Source organism: Rhineura floridana, chromosome 3 (assembly GCF_030035675.1).
Source record: "Rhineura floridana isolate rRhiFlo1 chromosome 3, rRhiFlo1.hap2, whole genome shotgun sequence".
NCBI lineage: Eukaryota > Metazoa > Chordata > Lepidosauria > Squamata > Rhineuridae > Rhineura > Rhineura floridana.
This window is the reverse complement of record NC_084482.1, coordinates 153,569,758-153,595,902: the sequence shown is the minus strand read 5'-3', so window position 1 is coordinate 153,595,902 and position 26,145 is coordinate 153,569,758. Positions and strand designations below refer to the sequence as shown.

The window sequence follows — 26,145 nt, the reverse complement described above, 5'->3', positions numbered from 1 at the left end:
TGGTGCTGGCAAGGTGATGCTCCATCCAACTGGATTGTTCTACATAGTAGCAGCTTGCAAATATAACATTGTCATAAGGAAGTGAATTTTGGTAAGCCTCCCAAGCACTTCCTAAATTACCAAAGCAAACTGGATGGGATCGCGCTAGTGGAGGAATATACCGGGAAGTCCAAACTACCTGTAACAACAGCTGGTCTGTTTCTTTAAGCTCTAGTTTGCCAATCATACATAATGTGGCAGGAGAGGGGTTTTTTTTGTTTTAGAACAAAAGGAGTGCATTAGTGGGGGATATTAACACCCGCTCTCACCTGCAGCATATCTCCCACAGTCTGCCCCCAGCCCAGCTGCTTTTCTCCTCTGCCAAGCTTAGATACTGAGAGAGAGCTCAGCTCAGCTGGAAGAAAAACCCTTGTGGGGACAGACTACAAGGAAGTAAGTTAGGAGTTCAGGGAGGGCTCATACCCACCTCCTCTGCACTTTGTATGTGGTTGGGACAGACCCAAGCTTAACCAAATGGGCCTGCTACCACCATGTACAGTTTGAGCGTAAGTCTGAGCCCTTAAGAATGTTCTTTCAATAATCATGGCAACACATGCCAAAGCAGAACCCTTAAGTTGCAGCCCCTCAAAACTACTTACAACAAAGGTATTTAATTGAATCTCACTAGAGGCATGAAGGAATCCCTGGATTGCAGGTTTCATGTTAAATCATAAATCCTTTGCCATGAAAGGTTTCATTAAGTTTATTCTAAAAGATGCTTAACTAGGCATACATTACGGTGTCCAGTAGACAGGATTTAATTCCAGTTCATGGAATATAACACAGAAAAAAATGTGCACACAAATTTTAGCTGGGAAAGAGACAAAATGGGACATAGATAACCTGTAGAAATATGAACCCATTTTCCCAGATGGCTGAAATGGTGGTAAGGTTCATAACATGTCTTGCTAAGATTTTTATTTTCCTTCTTTTTCTTTAAATGATGACATAGAAACTGGTGCAGAACAAAGATAAAGAAAACTGTCTCTCTAATGGGGTAGGATTAAACTGGAAGCAAATGATTGATGGATAACAAAGCAGTGGAAAAAAAAACTGGCCCAGCATCCTCACCTTCCTTGCACTCCAAGGCCACACGGGACTCCAAGTTGTCCATCTGCAACTGGAGACGTTTGAGGGTACGGTCAGCATCTCGTGATTTCCGCTTGTATGCAATGAGGACAATAATGATGATGAGCAAGAGGAGACCCCCGCCCCCACCAATGCCAATAATGGCTGGAAGGGTCAACAAGTTGTCTGAATAGATCTGTAGTGTTCCTGGGGAGAATTCAAAGCCCCCGGCCTTGATCTAACAGACACAAGGAAAGAAAGAAAAATATTAGTAACTGGGGTCGCCTTACTGCCCAAAAGGGGTTTTACATTCCTATCCACTTACCAGGGATGGGGAATTGATACCAGGCATTCATAATAAATCTTAAAAGGACCAGGGAAATTGTGAAATTGGGCAGTCTGGGATTCTTCTTATCTGGGAGCATGATAAGAGGGTGAAAGATTCGACCAGTGGTTAATTGGGACGCTAATTATCAAGTGAACAGTGATGAAACCAAGGCACTGGTGACTTCTCCTCCTGTTTAGTAAAGGAGAGGGATGGGTGTGGCAAGGAGAAGGATGTTGGGGAGAAAGATCCATGCCTAGAAAGGAAGCAAGTCCCTCAAACGGCAAAATTGCTACTTAAGAGATTCAGAGGGCACATTACCTGGGAAACCTCTGAACAGCATAACAAGTGGCAACTTAGATGACTTTTTAATAATTTATTTTTAAAGCATGTGCTAGTCAGAACCTGATGCAAAAAGTATGCATGTCATATTCAGACATCTCTATCCAGGTACAAAATGAGAAAAGGCTTATAGATGTGGTTCTCAGCCAGCATACATAGAGAATCCAGCACAGATGTGATCTTACAGGAAAGGGCAGGAAGGGGAATAAATGCCCATTGCCTGTTACCCTTGAAATCCATCATAGTAAAAGCTACTTCCGTTAATAATGTTTATTTAACCGGATTTGTATACTGCTTAATTGTAAAAACTTCTAAGCGGCTTATAAAATGCTTTAAACTTTTCCAGCTGGTGGCCACTATTACCACCTTGTAATCACGAGACAGGTACATAGCCACTATCTCCTGAGCTGTAGAAATTGAACACTAGTGAGAAACAGGTAGTTGTCACATTGGGTAGTTCACTAATTATTGTACTAGCAGCAGGGCAGGGGCTCTCTGCCGCTCAGTAACTCTCATGATAGTGGCTATTCTAGCCTTGCTAGCCACATCCTAAGCATCTTTTAGGTTAGCATTGACTGCAGCCATCAAAGGAAAGTGAATTTATGAGTGGGGAAGGACAATGGCCAAGCACTGCAGGATTAAGTCTCACATTTGCCTGTCCCAAGCACTGTAAAGAGATTTGATGGGATGCAGACACATGCTGATATGTTGTTGATGTCTGCAAGGAGCAGGCAGTGGGTTTGATGTCTCATTCAAATAACATTATAGTAACAGATGGGATGCAAAGTGCATTCCATGATTGATGTGGTGCCTGCAGGAGGGAACATTTTGGGCCTCTTTCAAATACCCATATTCGGCCCCAGAGTGAATCAGAATTGTTGTTCTTCAGCCTAATGTACAACTAATCCTACTTAACCCATTCAGGGACTGCTGAGTGGAAGCAGGGAACAGGTGAAGAACAAGCTGCTTTGAGCTAGCACAGACAGATTAGTGTATTTCTAATCTGTATCAGTTTCACATGTGGTCACTCATAAGTCCATTTTCTCTGCTGCTGTATTAATCTGATACATCTTTTAACAAATTCGTATGACAATTTAAATGTGCATTTTTTCTCAAAGTACATATTTAAACATATATCCTATCTCAATGTATGCATTTCTAAATGTATTTTATCCTAAAATATGTATTTTTAACACATTTTGGTACATTTCTTGAGCTAAGAACTGCATTGCAAATGTGAAATCCAGAGGATATTTACATTCCAATCTGCACATTAGTCCAGGAGGTGCAGATCAGCTCAGTTCACATTGGAAGTCACAGAAACTGAATTCCTCAAGTTTTTTTCTTTCCTCTTCTGAAGCAAATGGTAATAAATAAACAAACCATGACAGTTGGATGCATCCAAATATGAGGAACAGCATCAGGTAGGGTGCACTAACATGGTAAAGCTGTAAGGAGGATTTGGCCAGATCACAAGTGAGACTTGTTCCAACCCCTCGCCTCTTCACTGGGACTCCTATGTATGTGTACTGCATTATCCAGATAAGCTCTTACACCAGCTGGGAAATTACACAACCCTGCTATGGCTCAGGGACATACAGCTAGAATGGCATGGAAGCAGGTACAGCTTAGTTTCTAGTCAACATTCCATCTGTTCAATAAAACAATGTCCATATTCAGCTAAAGATTATATATGCTATTGGGGTAAATGCTGGGGCCTACTTTACTTCCACCTTGGTTTTGGAGAGACAAAGATCCAGCTGAAGGGGAAAAAAAGTTTCTAAGAATAGAAGCACACAGGCAAAACATGCCCTTGCTTCTTGCTTACTCAAAATGGGACTAAGCTGTTAGTGGAAGTAACAGCAGTAGCAGTCAGGAAAAGGTGGTGTGTGGTTTGCCCATGACGAACACCACAGATGAGATGCTGGAAAAGAGGGCTCAGTGGAAGCTATTCATGAAAAATGACCACAGGAAAGCAGGTTCAAGAGAGCAGTGATCATTGCACAAGATGGCCCATGAACTCCAGTCCAACTCTACCATCCAGACACCATAATGGAAGAGCAGCCTCTGGGATTTGTACATCTCTCTGAACCCTATTATTTCCCATTGGCCCAATGTGATCCACTTGGCCAAAAGTGACAACTAAAAGCAACATCATCATTACCATTATTATTATCATTATTATTATAAAATATTTCTATCCCGCCCTTCTACTCTATAATAGGACAATTGAGAGCTTTGTTATAGATGGAGTCATGAAGAACACAAAGGGCTCCAGACAGGTTTTTATATCCCTCAGATTTCTTTCCAATTTTGCAAAAAGCCTTGTAGAACTAAGAAGTTTGTAACACCTCCTGAAGAACTTTAAACACTGGAATCCAAAAAGTCATCAACCAGTCTGGATCTCAACATACAAGAAATCTGGATTTCTCTCCTTCAGTCAGCTAGAATTTCCTACTCGGATGCTACCTCACAGTCTAGAGATTCTAAATATGGCAATGCAAATCACAGAAAAATTACAGAAATAACATGCATAACATAGTTTGGTCCAGCCCTGTATTTTAACATTGGTCTGGTAGCCACAGGTGATAAGGAACTGCATGCAGGCAAGTGAGTGGACTGGCAGAGGAGGGATGGAGTGTTCCATTCTCCTCTCACCTAATAGAGAAACCAAGTGGGTTACCTGGGGAACTGCTACAGCAGGGCCAGAGCCTTCCTCTGCCAGTCTCCAGCAGGCCAGTAAACCTTTTGGCAGGCTACTAATCTTTGTGGGTGCATTTACAAGGCTGGTTAGATGTATGGAACTAGATATGTAATGAATGACTGCTGACAGAGCACAGATTTCCTAATAGCAGAATCTGGAAGTGGAATTGGTAGAAGAGAGCAAAAAGATTGAAAAGGGTTATGTATGTGTTTCACACTCTTTGTAACCTGGACTACATGGGACTCTTCCAGGAGGACAAATAACGAGCACCCAGCGCATAGTATGAGGCTGTCAAAGAAACATAAAGCAGAAACAGAGGCCATGTCTGGTTTGCCTTACCGTCACTTTGTGCTGTCCTGTGAGATTTGGTGACTCGCAGAGAAGCTGTGTCTCAGAAACCGTAAGAGCACAGGGGGTGTCACCAATTAGCACTGTGTAGTTTAGCCGGGAATTTCCAGATGCCGGAGGAAGCAGGTTGCGGCCCTTTAAATAACAAAAATAAGACTGGGTTTACCAGTAGGTTCTCACCTTCAGCCTTCCTAATCAGCAAAAAGATGCATATTTACATCAACTTTCTTCTCTGGAAAAGGGGGCAACAGGAACTGAAGTAGCAACATCCCAATCCACCTTAGACAACTGAGGTAGTCTTAAACTAGCCCTAAACTATCCTTAGCTGATCACCAATTGGTGATCATGCTCAACAGGAGAGGGAATATTTGCAACATTGCTTCACTTTTCCTGCCTTTTCCATGGTAACATGAAGACACAGTCAAATGTTCTCCTCTTTACAGTCTTGTAGGAACAAGGTGCGAACCCTACTCTGGCACACCATTAGCGTCAGGATTTCTTAATCTAATGAAAAGAAACACCACCCAACATATACAGGAATATGTGACAAATTTTAAGTTGGGGGGGTAACAGGCAACAGAACAAGGCTGGAGCCAACTCCAAATATTCTAGGAAAGAAGAATTATTAATTCAGTATTTCTTATTTTTCATCCTAAAGCATCATTTGTTTTCCTATAATATAGTTTTCTTCTTCCTATAATCTTGGAACAATCTGGAATTTGGCAGTGCTTTTGCTATAGGGACTGTCAAGTCTCTCCTCCCAACCAAATGTATGACTTCTGTATTTTTTCCAGTGCTGTTCATTTAACACCTAACAAAGATAAGTTGTAAAGTTCACACTTGGGAATAGAAAACTAGCTCCATCTACTCCATCTGATTTCTCTTCCGTGCTGCATTGGCACAAAGTCTACAAAGTGTCAGCAGAAAAGCAAAAAAGCAGCCAGTTCTACCAAGGATGGGACAGAAGTGGTGGCACTAGTTATTCTATGGAGGACCGCTTGTAAGTTGTACTACCTTGAGGATGAGTGGAGAGCTTGGCTTGAGTTCCAGCATTCCAGAGGGGAGAGACTCAAACACAGGGTCTGGATAATAGACGAAGTTGGTTTTGTTGATGATCAGTAAGGCCTGGACATTATCCATGACAAAACCTATCTCATCTGGGCGATCACCAAGCTCTGGAGGACTCCGTGCTGGGTTGTCAATGGAAGGAGCATAGCACACCATGGTGGTGTCGTTGTAGACTGTGCAGTTCTAGAAGGAAGAAGCCACTAGATTTAATTGACTATCTTTCCCTGATTTCATATGAGTGAAAACACAAAGCAAGGTCAAATGTGTTTGGTAAACAGGTTCAAAGAGAATGTTCAAAGAGAAACCAAGGCCAGAATGTCCAAAATCTGATTCATCTGGATGTGTTTCTCCTTGTAGATCTTCCTCAGGCAGACATTCCCAGGCTCTTCTTTTCATTCCCTTGCCAGAAACTATTGTTTCCATACAAGAGAGATGGATCTTATCTGGCTTTTTCTAGACTACAGTAGGGCCCCACTCATATGGCAGGTTACATTCCAGGCCCCTGCCGAAAAGCAAAAACTGCCGGAAAGTGGGGCCCTACTGTATTCTAGCCACCGCTCTACAGCTGACAGAGATCAGCTGTAGCGCAGGGAGTTCCAGCTGTAGCATGCAATCAGCTGTAGCACGGGGAGCTCCAGCAACTGCGCTGATCAGCTGTACCGCATGATCAGCTGGAGCGCGGGGAGCTTGTGCGCAACAGCTGATCGCTGTCAGCTGGAGCTCCCCACGCTACAGCTGATTGCCCTGCTGGCGCTGCCGTATTAGCGGAACACCGAAAAGCAGGGTACCGAAAAGCAGGGCCCTACTGTACAGAATGGAGCCAAGTTGAATCTTCCACTTCGTATTTCTCCAGCCAAGCAATTGATTCCTCATCCCACCCCACCCCAGACATATTGTCCACACACTCCTTTCACTATCTCCTCTGCTAAACAGGTGTTCAAGGTTATTGCAATGTATCTAAAACATATGATATCTGTTGGATCACAGACAACTGTGGAACAAAAGAAGTTGTGCGTGCACCATGGACAATCATGGGTATCATGTGTCTGTGTTGTGTTTCAACTCTCTTAAAAAACTACTGCCTGTTAATCAAAATGTCCAAGATTTACTTACATTCTCACTTTCAGCACTGCCATACTTGGCTCGGATCCTGGGTTCTTTGATAGTGGCCAGATTGGTGCCTGTCACAGTTAACAGTGTCCCACCACTGGGGAGTAAGCAGAAAATGAGGTTAGCCAAAAGCAGGAATTGAGTGTGCACAGGCAGCATAAACCAAACAAGAGTCATTTCTACCCCAATATTTTACAAGCTACATGGTCTCTCTTATCTTACCTTCAGTCTGGGAAAAACCAGCTACAAGACTAATTTTAGAGAGCAACTGGTGAAATGAGAAAGCCTTCTGGGTTCTATTGATCTCCGTAGTGCACCAAAAATTCCTACTGACATGCTTAAACCTTAAAAAGTCTAAGAGAATCTCAAGACTAGCAGCTCCATCTCTTCCAACTACCACTTCTGCACTGGTGTTCACGAGAGCCAGGGATAACTGAACTACATGAGATGCGTCCCAGAACAGGAGTTATTATCAGACCATCATCTGTGCTTCTTTCTAATAAAGATGACTATGGAGGTTGTTTTAGACAATATTTTTAGGACTGATGTTTCTGAGGGCCATCCAAAGGGACGTGACATTGGGAGATCTTACAGTTGTTTTTTGTTTTTGTTTTTTAAGAAAAAAACAGCTAAGGGGCCCCTTAAAATGGAGCCACGGCACTTGCTGGGGAACTAACCCTTGCCTCCCATGACATTTTTCAAATTAAAATCTCCTAGCCCCAAAGCTGTTATTTGCCCCATAGGAGAAAACAGCTACTCAGAAGGGGAAATGGTACGGTGTTACCCCCACTCCAAGTGACATGAATTAAAGTATATTTGCTATATACTTCCTTCTTCCTATATGTATCAATGCCTGAACACCTCTATGCACTTCAGTATATATTCATGTCATTTATTATTGATACTGCTATTGGAATATTTCTATATGCTTCTGCTCTGTTATGCAGCTACTATAAATATTATTCTATCATTGTATTCTCATTTATAATTGTATTATAGATATATTCAAGAAATGCTCTTAGTATTGAAAATGTCAGAAATACAGAGATAAAGCCAGGAATGTTTATAACTTTCTCCATCCAGCTTGCAAACAAAGCACAGTGTGTGTTACATTGTTTATATGTACCACAGAACCAGCTAGTTACCCAAGGTCACTGATGACAGAGTGGTCTATGTTATGATAACATGTAAAGGATGGATGGATGTGAATGAATTTCTTTTTCTAGGACTCATGGCTGAAACTGGAGGCGCTGAAGGTTATTAAGGTCACAACAACTGGAGGGTGTCCAGAATATATTAACCATAAACAAATGTCACGATTCTAATGTAAGTCTGAGTACCCTAAAAGAGATCCCATGACCAGCGCCCTTCATAGGCACCAAGCTGCTATGGGAAAAAGGAGATGTGCCAGCATAGTGTCATGGAAAGGAGGCACAGGATACCAATCTGACTGACTGAGATACCGGGCTCAGTGAAGATATCAAAAGAACATCAAAATATTATCTGACTATAGACATCCCAACTTCACCAGATGATTTCAGAAGTTTTCTACCACAGCCTACCACCTAAAACTCTGTGAGTGCCTCCTTCTCCAGGTCTCTTCTTCCTCACCACAGTACTGGTTGGCCACCAGTTACTTGTGTGAGTATGAAACATCAGGACTATTGGGCATATCTAATTTTGCATTGTATCATTCCTACAGTGGGTGACTCACCTCTGGCTGTGTCAATTGGACATCTTTCAATAAATCTTTTAAAACCTTCTATATTGGTGTAGTCTCAACACTCCTGCTACTTGTTCCCGCTATCTCCTGGCTTGATCATCCAGGAGTAGCTTTGGGTTCAATGGCAAGACTTAATTCCCCAACACTACGTGTCACAAGCGCCGTGGCCCCAACCTAATCCTCCTTCACTACCACCACCACCATCACCACTGCTATTTTAACCTTAAAAATAGCAAGAAGGAGAAATCTTGATCACAGGTCTCCTGACATTACAACTAGCTGTGCCTGGTACACAGATATCACTTACCAAGTACAGCAACACAGTCATTTTAATCCAAATCACCAAAACAAAAAAGTATCCAATGAATAAGTGGTGTAAGGCAGTGCTGGCCTACCACTCTGTGCCACACAAAGCACAGATGCTGTACTGTCCCTAACCTACTGAGCCAGAAATTAGTTTCTTTCCAATACAACTCAAACATCTTTTAAATAGCCATAAAACAAATTTTCCAAAAAACACATTCAATGGTATTAACCGATGCCAAATTCCTTTCTGAAAGAGTCTTGCTCCTTTCAGTTTTCATTTTGGATCTCCAAAAGGTACTCAGTTGCAGAAGTACATTTCTTGGGTTCTCCTTCAACTGTTTTGATTCTGGGCCACAGAATACCAAAGCCTACACTATAAATAACAGCTAGCTTCTGCTATAGCTCTTATGATTACTATATTTCATATATAAACTGTGGGACAAAGTCAGCATCAAAATCAAAGCCTACTGCACCAGATACTTTACAGAACTCACTAGAAGACACGACCCTAATTGTTCAAAAGAGGTACTGCAGGGCAGTCATTCACAATCGGTCACTTAGTTGCCCCACTGATAACAATTGTGCATAAGTTGGCATACACAAACTGGCATTTGTAGGGATTTGATGTAACTGGCTTAATGTTGGCATTAACCTATGAGATTAGACATTAAGAATGAAGATGCCAGCAAATATTAAACTACACTTTCCAAATTGCGTGAAATACTAGTTCCCCTCTATTCAGCACTGGTTAGGCCTCATCTTGAATACTGCATCCAGTTCTGGTCTCTGCACTTCAAGAAGGATGCAGACAAGCTGGAACAGGTTCAGAGGAGGGCAACAAAGATGATCAGGGAACTGGAAACAAAGCCCTATGAGGAGAGACTGAAAGAACGGGGCATGTTTAGCCTGGAGAATAGAAGACTGAGGGGAGATATGATAGCACTCTTCAAGTACATGAAAGGTTGTCACACAGAGGAGGGCCAGGATCTCTTCTTGATTGTCCCAGAGTGCAGGACACGGAATAATGGGCTCAAGTTGCAGGAAGCCAGATTTCAACTGGACATCAGGAAAAACTTCCTGTTAGAGCCGTATGGCAATGGAACCAATTACCTAGAGCAGTAGTGGCCTCTCCAACACTGGAGGCATTCAAGAGGCAGCTGGACAGCCATCTGTTGGGAATGCTTCGATTTGGATTCCTGCATTGAGCAGAGGGTTGGACTTGATGGCCTTATAGGCCCCTTCCAACTCTACTATTCTACGATTCTATACAGTGTTTCATTTTCTATTGAGAAGTGGGCAGATAGAGTGCTGTGCTCCCTCATACCATACTTCCTGTAGTCTGGGAAATGGGTTCTGAAGAAAGTCATAATAAAATCACAGATTCTCTCAGCAAAATGGAAAGCCTTCCTAAGTACAGCAAAGCTCTTAACAAATGGATTCACACCCACAGATACACCTAATAAGATCTCTCTTTTCTTTTCTTTATTTTTGTTCTGCAGATCACCCATTCTCTTCAGTGCTACCTGTTGATGCTCCACTCGGGGTCTATCTTATGAATGGTGGGGTCATCTGTATAGAAATATGCCACCTCAGGGCTGCTAAGTACAGCCCGGTTTATGTGAATGAAGATGGATGACTCTCCCGAAATCTGGCCACGTGGTGTTCTACACTGGATTTCATTGGCACTTCTCCTATGGGACACAGAAAAAGAAGGAAACACAAAATCAACATCTTCAGCTACAGTGAGGACTAGCAAACATCTGACTGTTGCTATGCCATGGCACAATCTCAGCACCAAACACAGTAGATACTCTGCCTGGGCATGGGTGCCAAGCTTTTGATCTCTCTGTCAACCCTACCGGGAAGCAAGAATTTGCCCCGCTAAACAGATAGAACAAAAAACACAAATGCCTTCTCACCACAAGCAACATGGGCTACAAGCTGATGACATTCTCAAAGATAGCCTGCTGTGGGGGAGACTATGCTAATCTAGGAAAGAACAGAATATGTCTACCTAAGGGTTAAGACACAGCATTTCCTGCATATTATAGCGGAAGATGGAGAGGGTCCAGGGACTACTGAGCTATCAAGTTATATTAGTACAAATCCTATGTGGGCACAGCCCTGGGCTCATATATGGAGAAAGTGGGGGAAAGACCCATATGGGGCCTGCTTTGAAAGAATCTAACCTTGTTCTCAAGGCTTTGCATCAGTCCAAGCGTTCACATCTTATATCAATAAGGTGTCACCCTTTGCATGTGGTACCCCATTTCTCTCTGACTCATGGAAGCGTTGCTAAAATTATCAGTTAACACAAAATAAAAATAAAGCAAAAGCAGCCGGCAAAGCCAGCATAATTCTGGAGCATTCCCCATCGTGCGGCTGCTGCAAACAGCAGCGATTAGGGCTGATAACCAGTAATTACTGCACGAAAATATTTAAAGAGCCGCTCCATTATCATCCCTAATCTAAAAATTATCCACTTCATGGCTCAGGGATTTGTGCTTTTTAGAGGAAAAAGAAATTCACAATCTTTAGTCTTTTTAACAAAAAAATAAAAATAAAAAAAATCCGAGCCTTGAAAATAATTACACTGGAGTTTTTGCTTGGCTCCTTAGAAGTGATACCTTATTTTAGAAGACACACACACCTCATTCACATAGCTAAGTGTCTTTCAGCACTCCTTCCCTATTTCTGTGGCACTCCACAACAATTTTCACCTAAGCCCATGAAAGCCTCACCTTGGAAAGGCACATGGTTGCTCTCCAATGATCACTGTGATGTCACTTCCTGCATCGAGATGCTTTCCTTTTATGCTGATCCAGGTGCCCCCAGAGACAGGACCCCGAGCTGGAGCCACTTGTGAGAAAGTGGGAGTCTGTCAAAGGGAAACATAGTACATTCACAGAGTTTAGAAGGTGTCCTCAGTGCCCAAGAACAATCAGAAAAAATGCTGTAAGTGAAAAACTGGGAAAATTGCTCTCACCTCAGCCATTTTGTGCCAGTGTGTGTGTATCACAGTGCCACGATACATTTCTTTGATTCTACTGGGCACTTTTTAACAATAAAAAAGCAGGCTTGATAGTCAAACACTAGGTTGTTGGTGGCCTTGACAACTTTCGATATCTACAATTTTATTTATTTATTTTCACTTATTCAACAAATTGATTTCAAGGGTGATTCACAACAAAATAAATAAATAGCAATAAAACCAATACAAAGTCAGAATAAAGGCAGGCATTGGAAAACCATAAAGACCAGCAATTAAAAGCAGCAGATTAAAATCGTTAACGCTCAGAGCTTTAAAGGTCTGGGAGAACAGAAATGTGTTCACCCCTAGCACTGAAAATATAGCAAGGCAGGTGCCTCGCAAGCCTGTCTGGAGAGGGAGTTCAACAAACAGGATGCTGCAGAAACATATATATCTATACATACATCTATACATCCATATAAAGAAAAATTACTTGATCCATACTTGGCACAGAATTACAATAGCCTTTAGCATGGATTATCACTCAGTAACTAATACTGCTCAGTAACTAATACTGTACTTTTTCTGGAGCTTGGCTTTCAAGGACAATCTCAATAAATGACCAAAACATGTAACTAACCAGGGTCTAGATCAAGGGCTGGGAACCTTTGGCTCTCCAGATGTTGTTGGGCTCCATATCCCATCAGCTCCAGAGCCAGATGGTGGGAGTTGTAGTCCAGCAGTATCTAGAGGGCCACAGGTTCCCTACTCCTGGACTATATAACCCCATTACCACCAATTTTTAAAAGCAAATCTTCAGTTCAGTAAAGAGAAGACCACTTCCTTGTATTTTTCCTTTGCTATGTCCAGATCTACCCCAGTATTAATTGGCCAATGACTGTGTGCAATTTACTTTTTTGACCAATATTCATTAAAATGAGGACCACGAACTCTCACAGCTTAAATCACAAGAACCCACCACTTCAGCAAAGAATCCAGGCTGTAGTCACTCTTGTGTACTCAGTGGCTAGATATGCTGACCACTGGCTGCTCAGTAGCCTTGCTACAGGCTAACCACAAAGGTCAGGACATAACCTGTCTCATCATCCCCAAGCACTTGCGTGTCCCAAATAATTCATCTTAAATAATTGCCTTACCATCTTGGTGGAAATGAACTGTACAAGACGGGCAGGAAAAAAGTGAGATACAAAATAGGAAGAGATGACACAGGAAAAGGATTATACATCCTTACCACAAAGGTGAAACTTTTGGGGGATATAGCCCTGTAGCTGGGGGAGCAGTCCCTGACACAAACTTCCACAGGGGCATCTTGGATTTTGCTAGGGCTGGCTTCTCCAATCTCACAGACGATCCTAGAGAAGGCACAGTAGGTGCAACACATTAGCAGAGCTGGCCTCCAGATCGCATGTCACATCATCAGGCCAAGACATAAGATATTTCTGCTCTTATTTATAGTGAGGACAAGTACTTCCTTCCAACTTTGTTGTGGCATTTTCCTGGGCTGTTGCTGTTGCTTTTTAATTAAATGTCATTTCAGTATTGCAGGAAGTGATTATTCAGCATATATCAAACTGGCTTTTGAACAATAGGCATATCAAAATTGCAAAATATATAAAAAATTACAAGTGCTGTAACATTCAACTCAGGAGGAAATCAATTAAAATTTAACAAAATAAAAAGAGAAACAAAAAAGAATCCCCTATTTTCCCTCCTCCCTTACTCCTGTCTCAGTTTGTGCTAATACACTGTAATATAATGGACATAAATTAAACAATGCAAACAAACTAACCACTGTACACATTTCCAGCATAGCATCTTTGAAATTCCACTATCTGCATATGAAAGGAAAGGCACCCAAATGTTCATAAATTGATTTCACTTATTAAATCCTCTTGCTTTTTGAACTTGTTCAGTAAGTTTATACAAGTTTTTAAATTGGAATAGCTTGGATTGCTAAAACAGTGGAACAAAGAAAAATACACAGAGAGGAAGTTATTGCTTGCAGCTGGCTAGCCAGAACTGGTCAGCTTTAGATAGTGCAGATCTTCCAACACACAGTTAAGACTTTGCTAAGAAGCCAGAAGACACATTCAAAGTGGGAAATCCAGAATTCAAGTTCAAGGTACTGGTTTTGGTGTACAAAGCCCTATGTACCTTGGATACCTGAAAGATTGTCTTACCCCTTATATACCCAGTCGATCACTGCGCTCTGCAGATGAGTGCCTCCTGCAGATACTATCTTATCAGGAGGTCTGTTCTGCACAACAAAGGAAGGGGACCTTTAGTGCTGTGGCACCGACACTTTGGAATTCCCTCTCCTTAAATATTGGACTGGTGCCAGCCATCTCTGTTATCTTTTCGGCACCTATTGAAAACCTTCCTCTTTCAATAAGCCTTTTAAGCAGAGACCTTATACCAGTCTGCATCTGTGCTGGAATTGGTTTTTAAATTGTTTTCTAAATATGTTGTTAAAATGTTTTGTTTTTAAGATGTTTTAAAGTGCTTTTAGTATTTTTGTTGGTTGCCCATGGCTCCTTCTAGGAAGAAGGGCGGGAAATAAATAAAATAAATAAATAAAATGGGACTGTAAGTTAATGCTAACTCTGCAAAAGAATCCACCATCACCCTGGATAAAAGGTGTAAAATTTTCCAAAATCAAAGCTCCCATTTATCCTGGGACTCTTCTGGTGTCAGTCAGTAAAGATTTCCCACCAATGAACTGCAAAGCCAGAAGACTCATTCAGACAAATATGTTACATTACATTCGGCTAATTCCCTGACATTTTACCACCATTGTTATGCAACCAAATACAGAGGCTCCCTAGTGGGATTCATTATTTCTTTCTAGCCACCCTCCCATCCATCTTTTTCTCCAAACAGTTCAAGAGAGGTGTCCACATACTTGTCATGCCATTTAATTATCATAACACCTCTGTGTGGTTATGGACAAGAAATATAATTACTCCCAGGGTCCCCCAGTGAGCTTCATAGGTAAGCAAGGATTTAAATCCAGCCCAAGTTCAACTCCCTTATAGTCTAGACCACACTGGCTCCTTACAGCTCCAGAGGCACTGATTGTGATGTTTGGCCAATGCTGGAGTCAGGCATCAGAGAGGTTAAGCGATCTAAGGCAGAGTTATAGCCACTTTTCCTCATTGGCAACACATAGATTCTTTGCATCTCTAGTAATTATATTTATTGTATTGGTTTCTAAAAACATTTTTCTACTAACTTTCAGCCATGATGCGGGCTCTCAATGTGGTTAACAAGAAGAAATGGTGAAGGAAGGGAAGGACATACAATTACAAAATTAGAACAGAACTTTAAAAGCTAAAAAGAGTAAATTAAAAACCATTAAAAGTCAATTGGTATTTGTTAAAAAATCTGCCCTCCTAAATTTCATCAGGGATAGGGCCAATCTAACCTTATGGGGAGAGAATTTCATAATCAAGTGCTGTTCCAAATCCTACATACCTACCAACCAAGCCTCTTTTAGTAGAAGGACATACAACAGTGTCTCAAAACATTATCTCAATCTATAGGCAGGAGAGCCAGTGTGGTGCAGTGGTTAGAGTGTTGGACTATTACCTGGGAGACCAGGGTTTGAATCCCCACATAGCTATGAAGCTCACTGGGTAACCTTGAGCCACTGCATCTCAGCCTCAGAGGAAGGCGATGGTAAATCAGCTCTGAATACCGTTTACTATGAAAACCCTATTCATAGGGTTGCCATAAGTTGGAATCGACTTGAAGGCAGTTCATTTCATTTTTTCATAGGCAGGTTCATACTGGAGGGAGCAGGTTTTCAGAAATTCTGGTCCTAAGCCATTTTGGGCTTCAAAGATAAGTACCAATACCTTGATCTGGGCCCAGAAAGAAGTTGGAAGTCCATGTAATTGATACAAGACTGATGTAATATGGTCTGGAAAATGTACACCAGAACGCAGTCTGGCTGCTGCATACTGGATCAACGTCATGTTTTGAACACTCTTCAAGGGCAGCCCCCCCCCCAAGCATACTGCTGTAATCTAGCTGGGAGGTGACCAAGGCAAGGATCATTGTGGTCAGATCTTCCTTCTTAGAATCATAGAATAGTAGAGTTGGAAGGGCTTTATAAGGCCACTGAGTCCAAGCCCCTGCTCAGCAAAAGCACTCCTGGCCACAGCAGCCACCTCGACATAAGAACATAAGAAGAGCCTGCTGGATCAGGCCAGTGGCCCATCTAGTCCAGCATCCTGTTCTCACAGTGGCCAACCAGGTGCCTGGGGGAAGCCCACAAAGTCATCCAAGCTAGTGGCCATTACTGCATGTTGTGGGAGCAAATTCCATAGTTTAACTATGCGCTGAGTAAAGAAGTACTTCCTTTTGTCTGTCCTGAATCTTCCAACATTCAGCTTCTTTGAATGTCCACGAGTTCTAGTATTATGAGAGAGGGAGAAGAACTTTTCTCTATCCACTTTTTCAATGCCATGCATAATTTTATACACTTCTATCATGTCTCCTCTGACCCGCCTTTTCTCTAAACTAAAAAGCCCCAAATGCTGCAACCTTTCCTCATGAGTCGTTCCTCCCCTTGATCATTCTGGTTGCCCTCTTCTGAACCTTTTCCAACTCTATAATATCCTTTTTGAGATGAGGCGACCAGAACTGTACACAGTATTCCAAATGCGGCCGCACCATAGATTTATACAACGGCATTATGATATCGGCTGTTTTAGTTTCAATACCTTTCCTAATGATCCCTAGCATGGAATTTGCCTTTTTCACAGCTGCCGCACACTGGGTCGACATTTTCATCGTGCTGTCCACTACAATCCCGAGGTCTCTCTCTTGGTCGGTCACCGCCAGTTCAGACCCCATGAGCGTATATGTGAAATTAAGATTTTTTGCTCCAATATGCATAATTTTACACTTGTTTATATTAAATTGCATTTGCCATTTTTCCGCCCATTCACTCAGTTTGGAGAGGTCTTTTTGGAGCTCTTCGCAATCCCTTTTTGTTTCAACAACCCCTGAACTATTTAGTGTCGTCCGCAAACTTGGCCACTTCACTGCTCACTCCTAATTCTAGGTCATTAATGAACAAGTTGAAAAGTACAGGTCCCAATACTGATCCTTGAGGGACTCCACTTTCTACAGCCCTCCATTGGGAGAACAGTCCGTTTATTCCTACTCTCTGCTTTCTGCTTCTTAACCAACTCCTTATCCACAAGAGGACTTCTCCTCTTATTCCATGACTGCTAAGCTTCCTCAGAAGTCTTTGGTGAGGTACCTTGTCAAACACTTTTTGAAAGTCTAAGTACACTATGTCCACTGAATCACCTCTACCTATATGCTTGTTGACACTCTCAAAGAATTCTAATAGGTTACTGAGACAGGACTTTCCCTTGCAGAAGCCATACTGCCTCTGCTTCAGCAAGGCTTGTTCTTCTATGTGCTTAGTTAATCTAGCTTTAATCATACTTTCTACCAGTTTTCCAGGGACAGAAGTTAAGCTAACTGGCCTGTAATTTCCGGGATCCCCTCTGGATCCCTTTTTGAATATTGGCGTTATATTTGCCACTTTCCAGTCCTCAGGCATGGAGGAGGACCCAAGGGACAAGTTACATATTTTAGTTAGCAGATCAGCAATTTCACATTTCAGTTCTTTGAGAACTCTTGGGTGGATGCCATCCGGGCCCGGTGATTTGTCAGTTTTTATATTGTCCATTAAGCCTAGAACTTCCTCTCTCGTTACCACTATTTGTCTCAGTTCCTCAGAATCCCTTCCTGCAAATGTTAGTTCAGGTTCAGGGATCTGCCCTATATCTTCCACTGTGAAGACAGATGCAAAGAATTCATTTAGCTTCTCTGCAATCTCCTTATCGTTCTTTAGTACACCTTTGACTCCCTTATCATCCAAGGGTCCAATCGCCTCCCTAGATGGTCTCCTGCTTTGAATGTATTTATAGAATTTTTTGTTGTTGGTTTTTATGTTCTTAGCAATGTGCTCCTCAAATTCTTTTTTAGCATCCCTTATTGTCTTCTTGCATTTCTTTTGCCAGAATTTGTGTTCTTTTTTATTTTCTTCATTCGGACAAGACTTCCATTTTCTGAAGGAAGACTTTTTGCCTCTAAGAGCTTCCTTGACTTTGCTCGTTAACCATGCTGGCATCTCCTTGGCCCTGGCGGTACCTTTTCTGATCTGCAGTATGCACTCCAGTTGAGCTTCTAATATAGTGTTTTTAAACAACTTCCAAGCATTTTCGAGTGATGTGACCCTCTGGACTTTGTTTTTCAGCTTTCTTTTTACCAATCCCCTCATTTTTGTGAAGTTTCCTCTTTTGAAGTCAAATGTGACCGTGTTGAATTTTCTTGGCAATTGGCCATTTACATGTATGTTTAATTTAATAGCACTATGGTCACTTCTCCCAATCGGTTCACAACACTTACATCTCGCACCAGGTCCCGGTCCCCACTGAGGATTAAGTCCAGGGTTGCCGTCCCTCTGGTCGGTTCCATGACCAACTGGTCTAGGGAATAGTCATTTAGAATATCTAGAAACTTTGCTTCTTTGTCATGACTGGAACACATATGTGGCCAGTCTATGTCTGGGTAGTTGAAGTCACCCATACTACCACATTTCCCAGTTTGGATGCTTCCTCAATTTCATATCTCATCTCAAGGTCTCCCTGAGCATTTTGATCAGGGGGACGATAGATCGTTCCCAGTATTAAATCCCTCCTGGGGCATGGTATCACCACCCACAACGATTCTGTGGAGGAGTCCGCCTCTTTTGGGGTTTCGAGCTTGCTGGATTCAATGCCTTCTTTCACGTATAGAGCGACTCTGCCACCAATACGTCCTTCCCTGTCCTTCCGATATAATTTATATCCAGGGATAACCGTATCCCACTGGTTTTCTCCATTCCACCAGGTCTCCGTTATGCTCACTATATCAATGCTCTTCTCTAAGATCAAGCACTCCAGTTCTCCCATCTTGGTTCGGAGGCTCCTAGCATCCAAGATCAATCTGGGATGGATCCAGGAGCACTCCCAAACTGTGAACTTCATCCTTCAGAGAGAGTGCAACTCCATCCAGAACAGACTGTACTCCCAATCCTGAATTGGACTGTCTTCTGACCAACTATACCACTATCTTATGTGGAGTGAGGGTCAACTTGTTAGCCCCCATTCAGTTCTTCATTATATCCAAACAACGGTTCAAAACTTCCATAGCCTCCTTGGCATTAGTTGAAAGGGAGAGAGAGAGCTGGGTATCATCAGCACATTGACTCATGTAGCTACTAAAAAGCACAGAGGATGAAAAAGAGCCCTGGGGAACCCCAAGGGCCAAAAACCAAGGGGCTGACCAATAAAGTCTGGACCACTGCTTAGACTTAGTGGTGGGCTGGATGAGGACCAATGAACTGACTCTGAATCCTAGCAGGTTGGAGGCACTGTGGATGGGTGGTTCCCGAGCCTGGATAATTGGTCAATTGTCTGCTTTGGATGGGGTTGTACTCCTTCTGAAAGAGCAGATTTGTAGCTTGGGGGTGTTCCTGGATCCATCTTTGTCGCTAGAGATCCAGGTGACCTCAGTGGCTAGGAGTGCCTTTTATCAGCTTCGGATAGTAAGACAGCTGTGGACGTGTCTAGACTGGGATAGTCTGACTACTATTGTCCATGTGCTGGTAACCTCCAGGCCAGATGCTGCAGCTGGTGCAAAATGCAGCAGCATGACTGCTCATTGGGGCAGGGTATCGCCAACATGTTACCCCACTGCTGAAAGAATTGCAGTGGCTGTCCATTAACTACCGGGCTAAGTTCAAGGTTCTGGTTTTGTTATATAAAGCCTTATACAGCTTGGGACCAGGATACCTGAAATATTGTCTTACCCCTTATATATCCAGTCGATCACTGCACTGTGCAAGTGAGGGCCTCCTGCAGATACCATCTCATCTGCAGGTTTATTCTGCACAACATAGGAAGTGAACCTTTAGTGTTATGGGAATTCCCTCCCCTTAAATATTAGACAGGCACCAACTCGGTTGTCTTTTCGGTGCCTATTGAAGACGTTCCTCTTTCAACAAGTCTTTTAAGTAGAGACTTTATCCCAATCTGCATCTGTGCTGGAACTGTTTTTAGGTTTTCTATTTTTTTAAAGTTATTTTAAAGATTTATTTTTAAAGATTTATTTTTAAAGATGTTTTGTTTTTAAGATGTCTTTAGTGTTTTTGTTTGCCGTTCTGCCTCCTACTGAGAGGAGGGGCAGGATATACATTTAATAAATAAATAAAAATAAATAATAACCCCCATCACCACCTTCTGAGATTCTTCAAACAAACAGGACCAGAACCAACATAAAATAATGTTCCTGGGGCCTATACCAACAAAAGCATCCCAGGAGGATACCATGGCCGATGATATCAAATGCTGCAGAAAGTTCCAGCAGAACCAACAAGGATGCACTCCCCCTGACTAGTTCCCAGATAGATAAACCATCGAGGTAACCATGTCTGTTTTGGCTCCAAAACTGGAGGTGAATGTAGATTGGATGGGAAACAGATATGATCTCACCAACCCTAAGCAGCATCTGGAGCCAGCTGTAACCAGAGCCCCAGCAAGGCCAGCACTTCTTTAGTGAAGCTTTGGCTAATATTTTGGTTAAGTAAGCCAGAGGGCCATTATACCACCAAGATATTCCCACAGCCCATTTCTTCCATCCCTCATTTGAAGGGTACTCACTGCTCAGCGCTGATATACTCCCTCTCGATGGGAACGCACATCACTTTGCCAACCCGCACACCCAAGCGTACGTCCTCAAACTTCAGGCCAAGGTTCTCGCCAGTGATGGTTAAACGAGTACCACCCTGCCGGGGGCCTGTTTCAGGTGTCAGCTAGGAAGAAACAAACCAGGCTATAATTAGATTCACTAGATGATTGTGATCAGTTTACCCACATGCCAAACAACCCATTTATTTATCAACTTATCTATATCTAGACTTTTAGGCAGGGCTCAAATTGCAGCAGATTGCAATTTAAAACAAACATATAATCAGGTAAGCTAAAACTAAAACAATAAATGCTTAAAACTCAGTCAGCCAAACAGATGGCTGTCATTCAAACAGTGACAACAATCCCCCCTTCCCACCACAGCCCACTGACACACCATCCTTTTTTCTGCCCACCACAGTATTGCCATACAAACAAGGTACTCATTTCCACCAATTATTCACTACCTGCAAGGTGGCTAGAATTAAGGACAACCAGGGCACTATTTCAACTTTGCTGTGAAGCAATGATCTACAGTCCTTCCTTCCTTTAAAACTGAGGAAACTGGAGAGAAAGCATTTGGGCCATGTATACAAGGGAAGCACCTTTTGCATATTTAAAGAGGGCCTAGAGATTCCTCATGTTGGAGCACAGCAAAAAAGAAATGCATCCATCTTTCTGTGAAAACAATACACAGAGAATAAGCTCCAACACAGTCATACCATACGCTTGGAGGGATTGGACTCTTCATTTGTCCCTGTTAATGTTCAAATAGGTGGCTCACAATTGTTAATGTCTCTTAATTGTTTATTCCCTCTGACTCACAGAAGTACTGTCTACAATACCTCTCTGCACTTATAGTGATATAAAAATAGCAGAACTTTTCTCTCTTATGATGACTTGTTCATAGTCTTAGCAATGGACCATCTTTCAGGATGCCACAGAACGTCCTACTATTTAGACATCCTGCATATCCCTAGCAAGTGCAGTGGACAGTCACACGGAAGCTATTTTTCCTTCATGCTGCGAGTTAACAGTGTGAAATCTTTCCAGAGCTCTCCCCACAAAAGGGGGATACCAATTAACCCCTGTAAAGTGGGTCTTCTCTTCCCTTACCAACTACAGTGTATCCCACCACACAAAGTTTCTGACAGCACCAGCTGGGGAGGGAAGGAAGCCCCAGCAGAGCATGATATGCCTCATTTGTTAAAATGATTCCCAATAAAGCGGACAGGTGTGGCTTGACACACTGCGTGATGACGGATGAGCAGTGCGGCATAGGCCCACCATTGCCACTAACAAGGTAATTATGTGCAATTTTACACCACATTTTGCTGGCCCTCTGGTGCTCGGCACACACCTGCAAGGCATAAGAGGATAAATGGACAAGCAGGTGGAAAAGCTCTGTGCTGAATCACTGGCAACCCCAAGCCAAACAAAATGGATTCCAGGAGAGAGAAGCCTCAATAATGGTCACAGTCCATTTTTATGGCACAAATAACAAAATCAACTGCAGATTTCTTACATGAACAATCAACATTATAACTGATGACCCCATTGTCTCTGGTGGCTCTAGACACAGCCTGTGCTTTATAAGCTTGTTGGGTGCTGTTGGGAAGTAGTAACTATGCCTGAGAAGACATCCCTTTTATTTGCTTAAATCTGCATCCTGCCAGCTTCAAATGTTCAAAGACGATCTCATGTTTAAAAATAGACTGGAGGCACCAAAATATCATCAAGACAAAACCACTACAGGCTTCCCACTACTGCTGCAACGGAAAAACCTTATATTACCTTCAGAAAATGTGCAGGCTCTGGCAAACCTCCAGGAAAAGGGATTTCTATAATTATGAGGCAGCCACTAAAGTTACCTCACTACACGATCTTGCAGAGATTGCACTGCTATGAAGGCACAGACTGAGTTGATCTTAATGGTGAAGATGAGTCATAAGATGTAAAAGAGATTTCTAAGGCCTGTGGGGGCCCAAACTGCTTAGTTCTAAGCCAGCATCTTCCTTGTTGCTGGATATCTCTAAGGGGCCAATGGAGATCATGGAGCACAAATGTAATCAGAGACAGCCCAGGCAATTTCATACCTGAGGCAAAAAATCCAAATGGCACACAACCCCTTCACCATCCATGGAGGTAAAATATATTAATACATTTAATTGGTGGGGAAAATTGCTGCCTTTTAACAGTACCCCAACTACGCTACCTCAGGCAGACAGCCTTGCCGTATTTAACAATAGGGGCCAGACCTGGGTGAAATATGCAACAATCATCCTGTCCTGTCATCTTGTATCAGGTGCCTCTTTCAAATATTTTTCAAGGGCAGCAGCATATAGAGTGCACTACAATAATTAGATGGCAAAAGGCTGCTCATGTATGACGCGTCTCTTTTCTAGCTAGTGTTTTCCAATCTCTGCAGCCCAAACCTCCTACAGAAGCCACCCCAAAAGGAAGATAGAATCCCTGTTAGGTCTGGACTCTCAGAATCACAGGTCTTCTTGATCAGACACATCTCTCCCCCAGAACAGGGGCCCTTTCATTCTTCAACAGGGTTCATCAGCTGGGGTAGGAGGGGGAGACTTGGTAGGCGGGAAGTAGCAAACTAACAGAAAGCTATTTCCTTCAGCCCCAGGGGATGGTGCAAATGTTGATACCTTGTTTGGGTATCTTGAAAAACATCAGTCATTAAAACACAATTTTTTTTTAATTATTCTTCAAATCTTGCCTTGCAAACAACATCAAGCCCTGTTAGTGAATCTGCAAAGAGATTGCACTGGATAATTACCACCAGCCAAGACACAAAAAGGTTGTAGCTTGCCCAAAGCAAATATGGATCTGGTAACCAAGGCCCACACACCCTGCCTCTCATCATCTCTGCTCTCTGACTTGCAGGCCGCTCCATGAGTTAACTTACTTGCAGGCCTAGGGCAACCACATGCTATGCCTCAGAATTTATACAACAGTCAAACTGATCTGAGCTTTGGAGATTTGCTGTTCACCTAAATTCAATCCAATCATCTGCTAAAGTCCTGGATCAGAAATCATTAAGGCAGCTGCTGCAGCAGGCAAGCAGAGTCGTTCTTTCCTAAATTGGGCTCCTCTGGGGTACTTGGTGAGACGTGGCTGTTTGTTTGGTATTGTTAAATTAGTGTTAAAGGCTGCCGTGGCATGTTATATTTCTCCTCCGCTGCAGCAAAACTGACAAGGGCCACACGTTTGGGGAGCAGCAACTCTGGGAAAAAGTTGACACTGCTTGACACACTATGTGGGAAGGTCGCAGCTAAACAAGGCACTTGGGAGCTAGAACTGGCAGGGAAACCTGGCTTTTTCTTGATCTCTCTCTCTCTCTCTCTCTCTCTCACACACACACACACACACAGAGAGAGAGAGAGAGAGAGAGAGAGAGAGAGAGAGAGAGAGAGAGAGCGCCTCCCACCCCAGTTCCATCCATGACCAACAACAGCCCCCTTTTGCTATTTGGTTTCAGAACACAAACGCTTCAGATCTGCCAAATGAAGTGGACACAAGATCTATCAGCGCCCAAAAGATGAGATAATGAATCATCAGCTAACTAGCTGGGCCATTTGATCATTTCATTTCAGAATGGTCCTTCTGTGCCTGCATGCATAAATTCTAGCTGAGAATACACCACTTAAACATAAACTGGAAAGCAAGAAGATTGCAGATGCCAAGATGAACAAGAGCTCAGAAAGCACACACAGCTACCTTCAATCTTCATGTGAGGTAGCAAAACTTCTACTAGGAGTCTCTGAGAAGAGGCCTTCAAAGGTGAAACAATAATGACATCAGTAGCACATTACTTAGCAAGATGGACTTGCTTCCCAAGCATGTGTGTGTGTGAGAGAGAGAAAGACTGTATTTGGTCAAGATTCTGGAGTGCAATCTCAAGCCAGGCTGATAAAAGACAAGTCTGGAAGAACTAATAGTACATTGATTATTGACTCACCATCTCTCAGTTCCCCATAAGTAAAGTGGAAATATTAATCTTGCACTAATTCATTAGGCATAGTATCATTATTGTGAAGAGACAGGAAGATTGTAAACCCTTTGCACAGTCTTACAGAGCAAATGAAACAAAAGCACAATAAAGCAAAGTTGTTCGCCTCTTCTAGCCAAAGATCTGCTGTAAATCTATTTATGTCCCCTAGAGAAGTAAACTAATGACCCAAACAGTTCAACATTTTCTAGGAGAAAAGGTTACATATAGCATTTTTCTGCAGAGTGCCCATCATTTCACTGCACTGAAGCTGACCTTTTCACAAGAGTAGCCATCAAGGTGCCTTCCAGGCATTGTTAGACTACAACTCCCATTACTATTGGATCAGCCCTAGCCAGCATAGCCAACATTTAGAAGGCACAAGAAGCCACCAAATATTACCTCAAAGCGTGCCAATGAAGCCTGTGAGGACTTGAAGGCTTCAGCCAGAGAAGCAGTTGGGAAAAGCAGCAATGTAACCCTCCAAACTTTGCATGCATATAAGCAAAGGTACACTACTTGATTTGCTTACATGGGGCTTACAATTAGTGTGACAAGTTCTTAATTTAGTTTTAATTATTTAATGATGTAGAGAGTATCATTAGAACCTAATACATGCAACTGCTCAAAAGTGGCAGGTAAACAGTATGTGCATTATCAACCCAATTTAGTAACTTTGATACTACAAACCTGTCTCCCTTCTTCATGACAACTCACTTCAGGTAATAGGGTTTAGACAGAATTGGTTTGTGAGAGCCCCATACCATATGATCAGGAGTCAGTGTGAATATCTTGAATCAAGATTTCGGATTCTAGCCTCATCCTCTTGTTTAAAAGGAGCTGATGATGCAGGAAGAGATGCAAGCTTGCTCTGGACAGGGTTGTTCTCCGCCTTATGTGGTTTGTAGTATGAGAGGACTCCTGGATCTGGCCTGACTTCTGGATGCTCAGGTGTCAGCAGTGGCCATAGCTGCATTTTATCAACTCCATCTGGTATGCCAGCTGTGACTTTTGTGGAGAAAAACATAGTCTCAATTATCCATGCTCTAACCCACTGTTCTTCAACCTTGGATCCCCAGATGTTACCAGATTACAACTCCCATCAGTCCCAGCCAGCTTAGCCATGGCCAAGAATGATGGGAGCTAAAGTCCAAGAACATCTGGGGACCCAAGGTTGAAGAACAGTGCTCAAGTCCACTTCCAGACTTACTGTGATGTGCTTTACCTTAGGCAGGGATATGGTCTTTGAAATGGTACCACCTAGATTGTGAAGTAGTCTCCTGGGATAGCTATACCTTGCACCTTTGAGACCACTTTTAGATGAGCTTTGGAAAGGATGTTATTTCTGGATCATATCTTAA

General features: G+C 42.6%; 1 protein-coding gene across 11 annotated transcripts in view; it reads right to left on the bottom strand.

The window, feature by feature from the left end:
• The window catches only part of PLXNA1 (plexin A1), a 460,921-nt gene that overhangs the window by 85,220 nt on the left and 349,556 nt on the right, over positions 1-26,145 (bottom strand). For 10 of the 11 annotated variants that reach the window (XM_061618384.1, XM_061618391.1, XM_061618386.1 and 7 more), the window contains exons 13-20: positions 20,752-20,903; positions 13,257-13,377; positions 11,775-11,911; positions 10,557-10,724; positions 7,008-7,101; positions 5,841-6,077; positions 4,818-4,961; positions 1,111-1,345 (exon numbers count right to left, since the gene is read on the bottom strand). In XM_061618384.1, the coding sequence (XP_061474368.1) occupies positions 1,111-1,345; positions 4,818-4,961; positions 5,841-6,077; positions 7,008-7,101; positions 10,557-10,724; positions 11,775-11,911; positions 13,257-13,377; positions 20,752-20,903 (1,288 nt within the window). Of the gene's footprint in view, positions 1-1,110; positions 1,346-4,817; positions 4,962-5,840; positions 6,078-7,007; positions 7,102-10,556; positions 10,725-11,774; positions 11,912-13,256; positions 13,378-20,751; positions 20,904-25,574; positions 25,793-26,145 lie in introns of those variants that run through there. The other variant, XM_061618394.1, reaches the window with a different exon arrangement.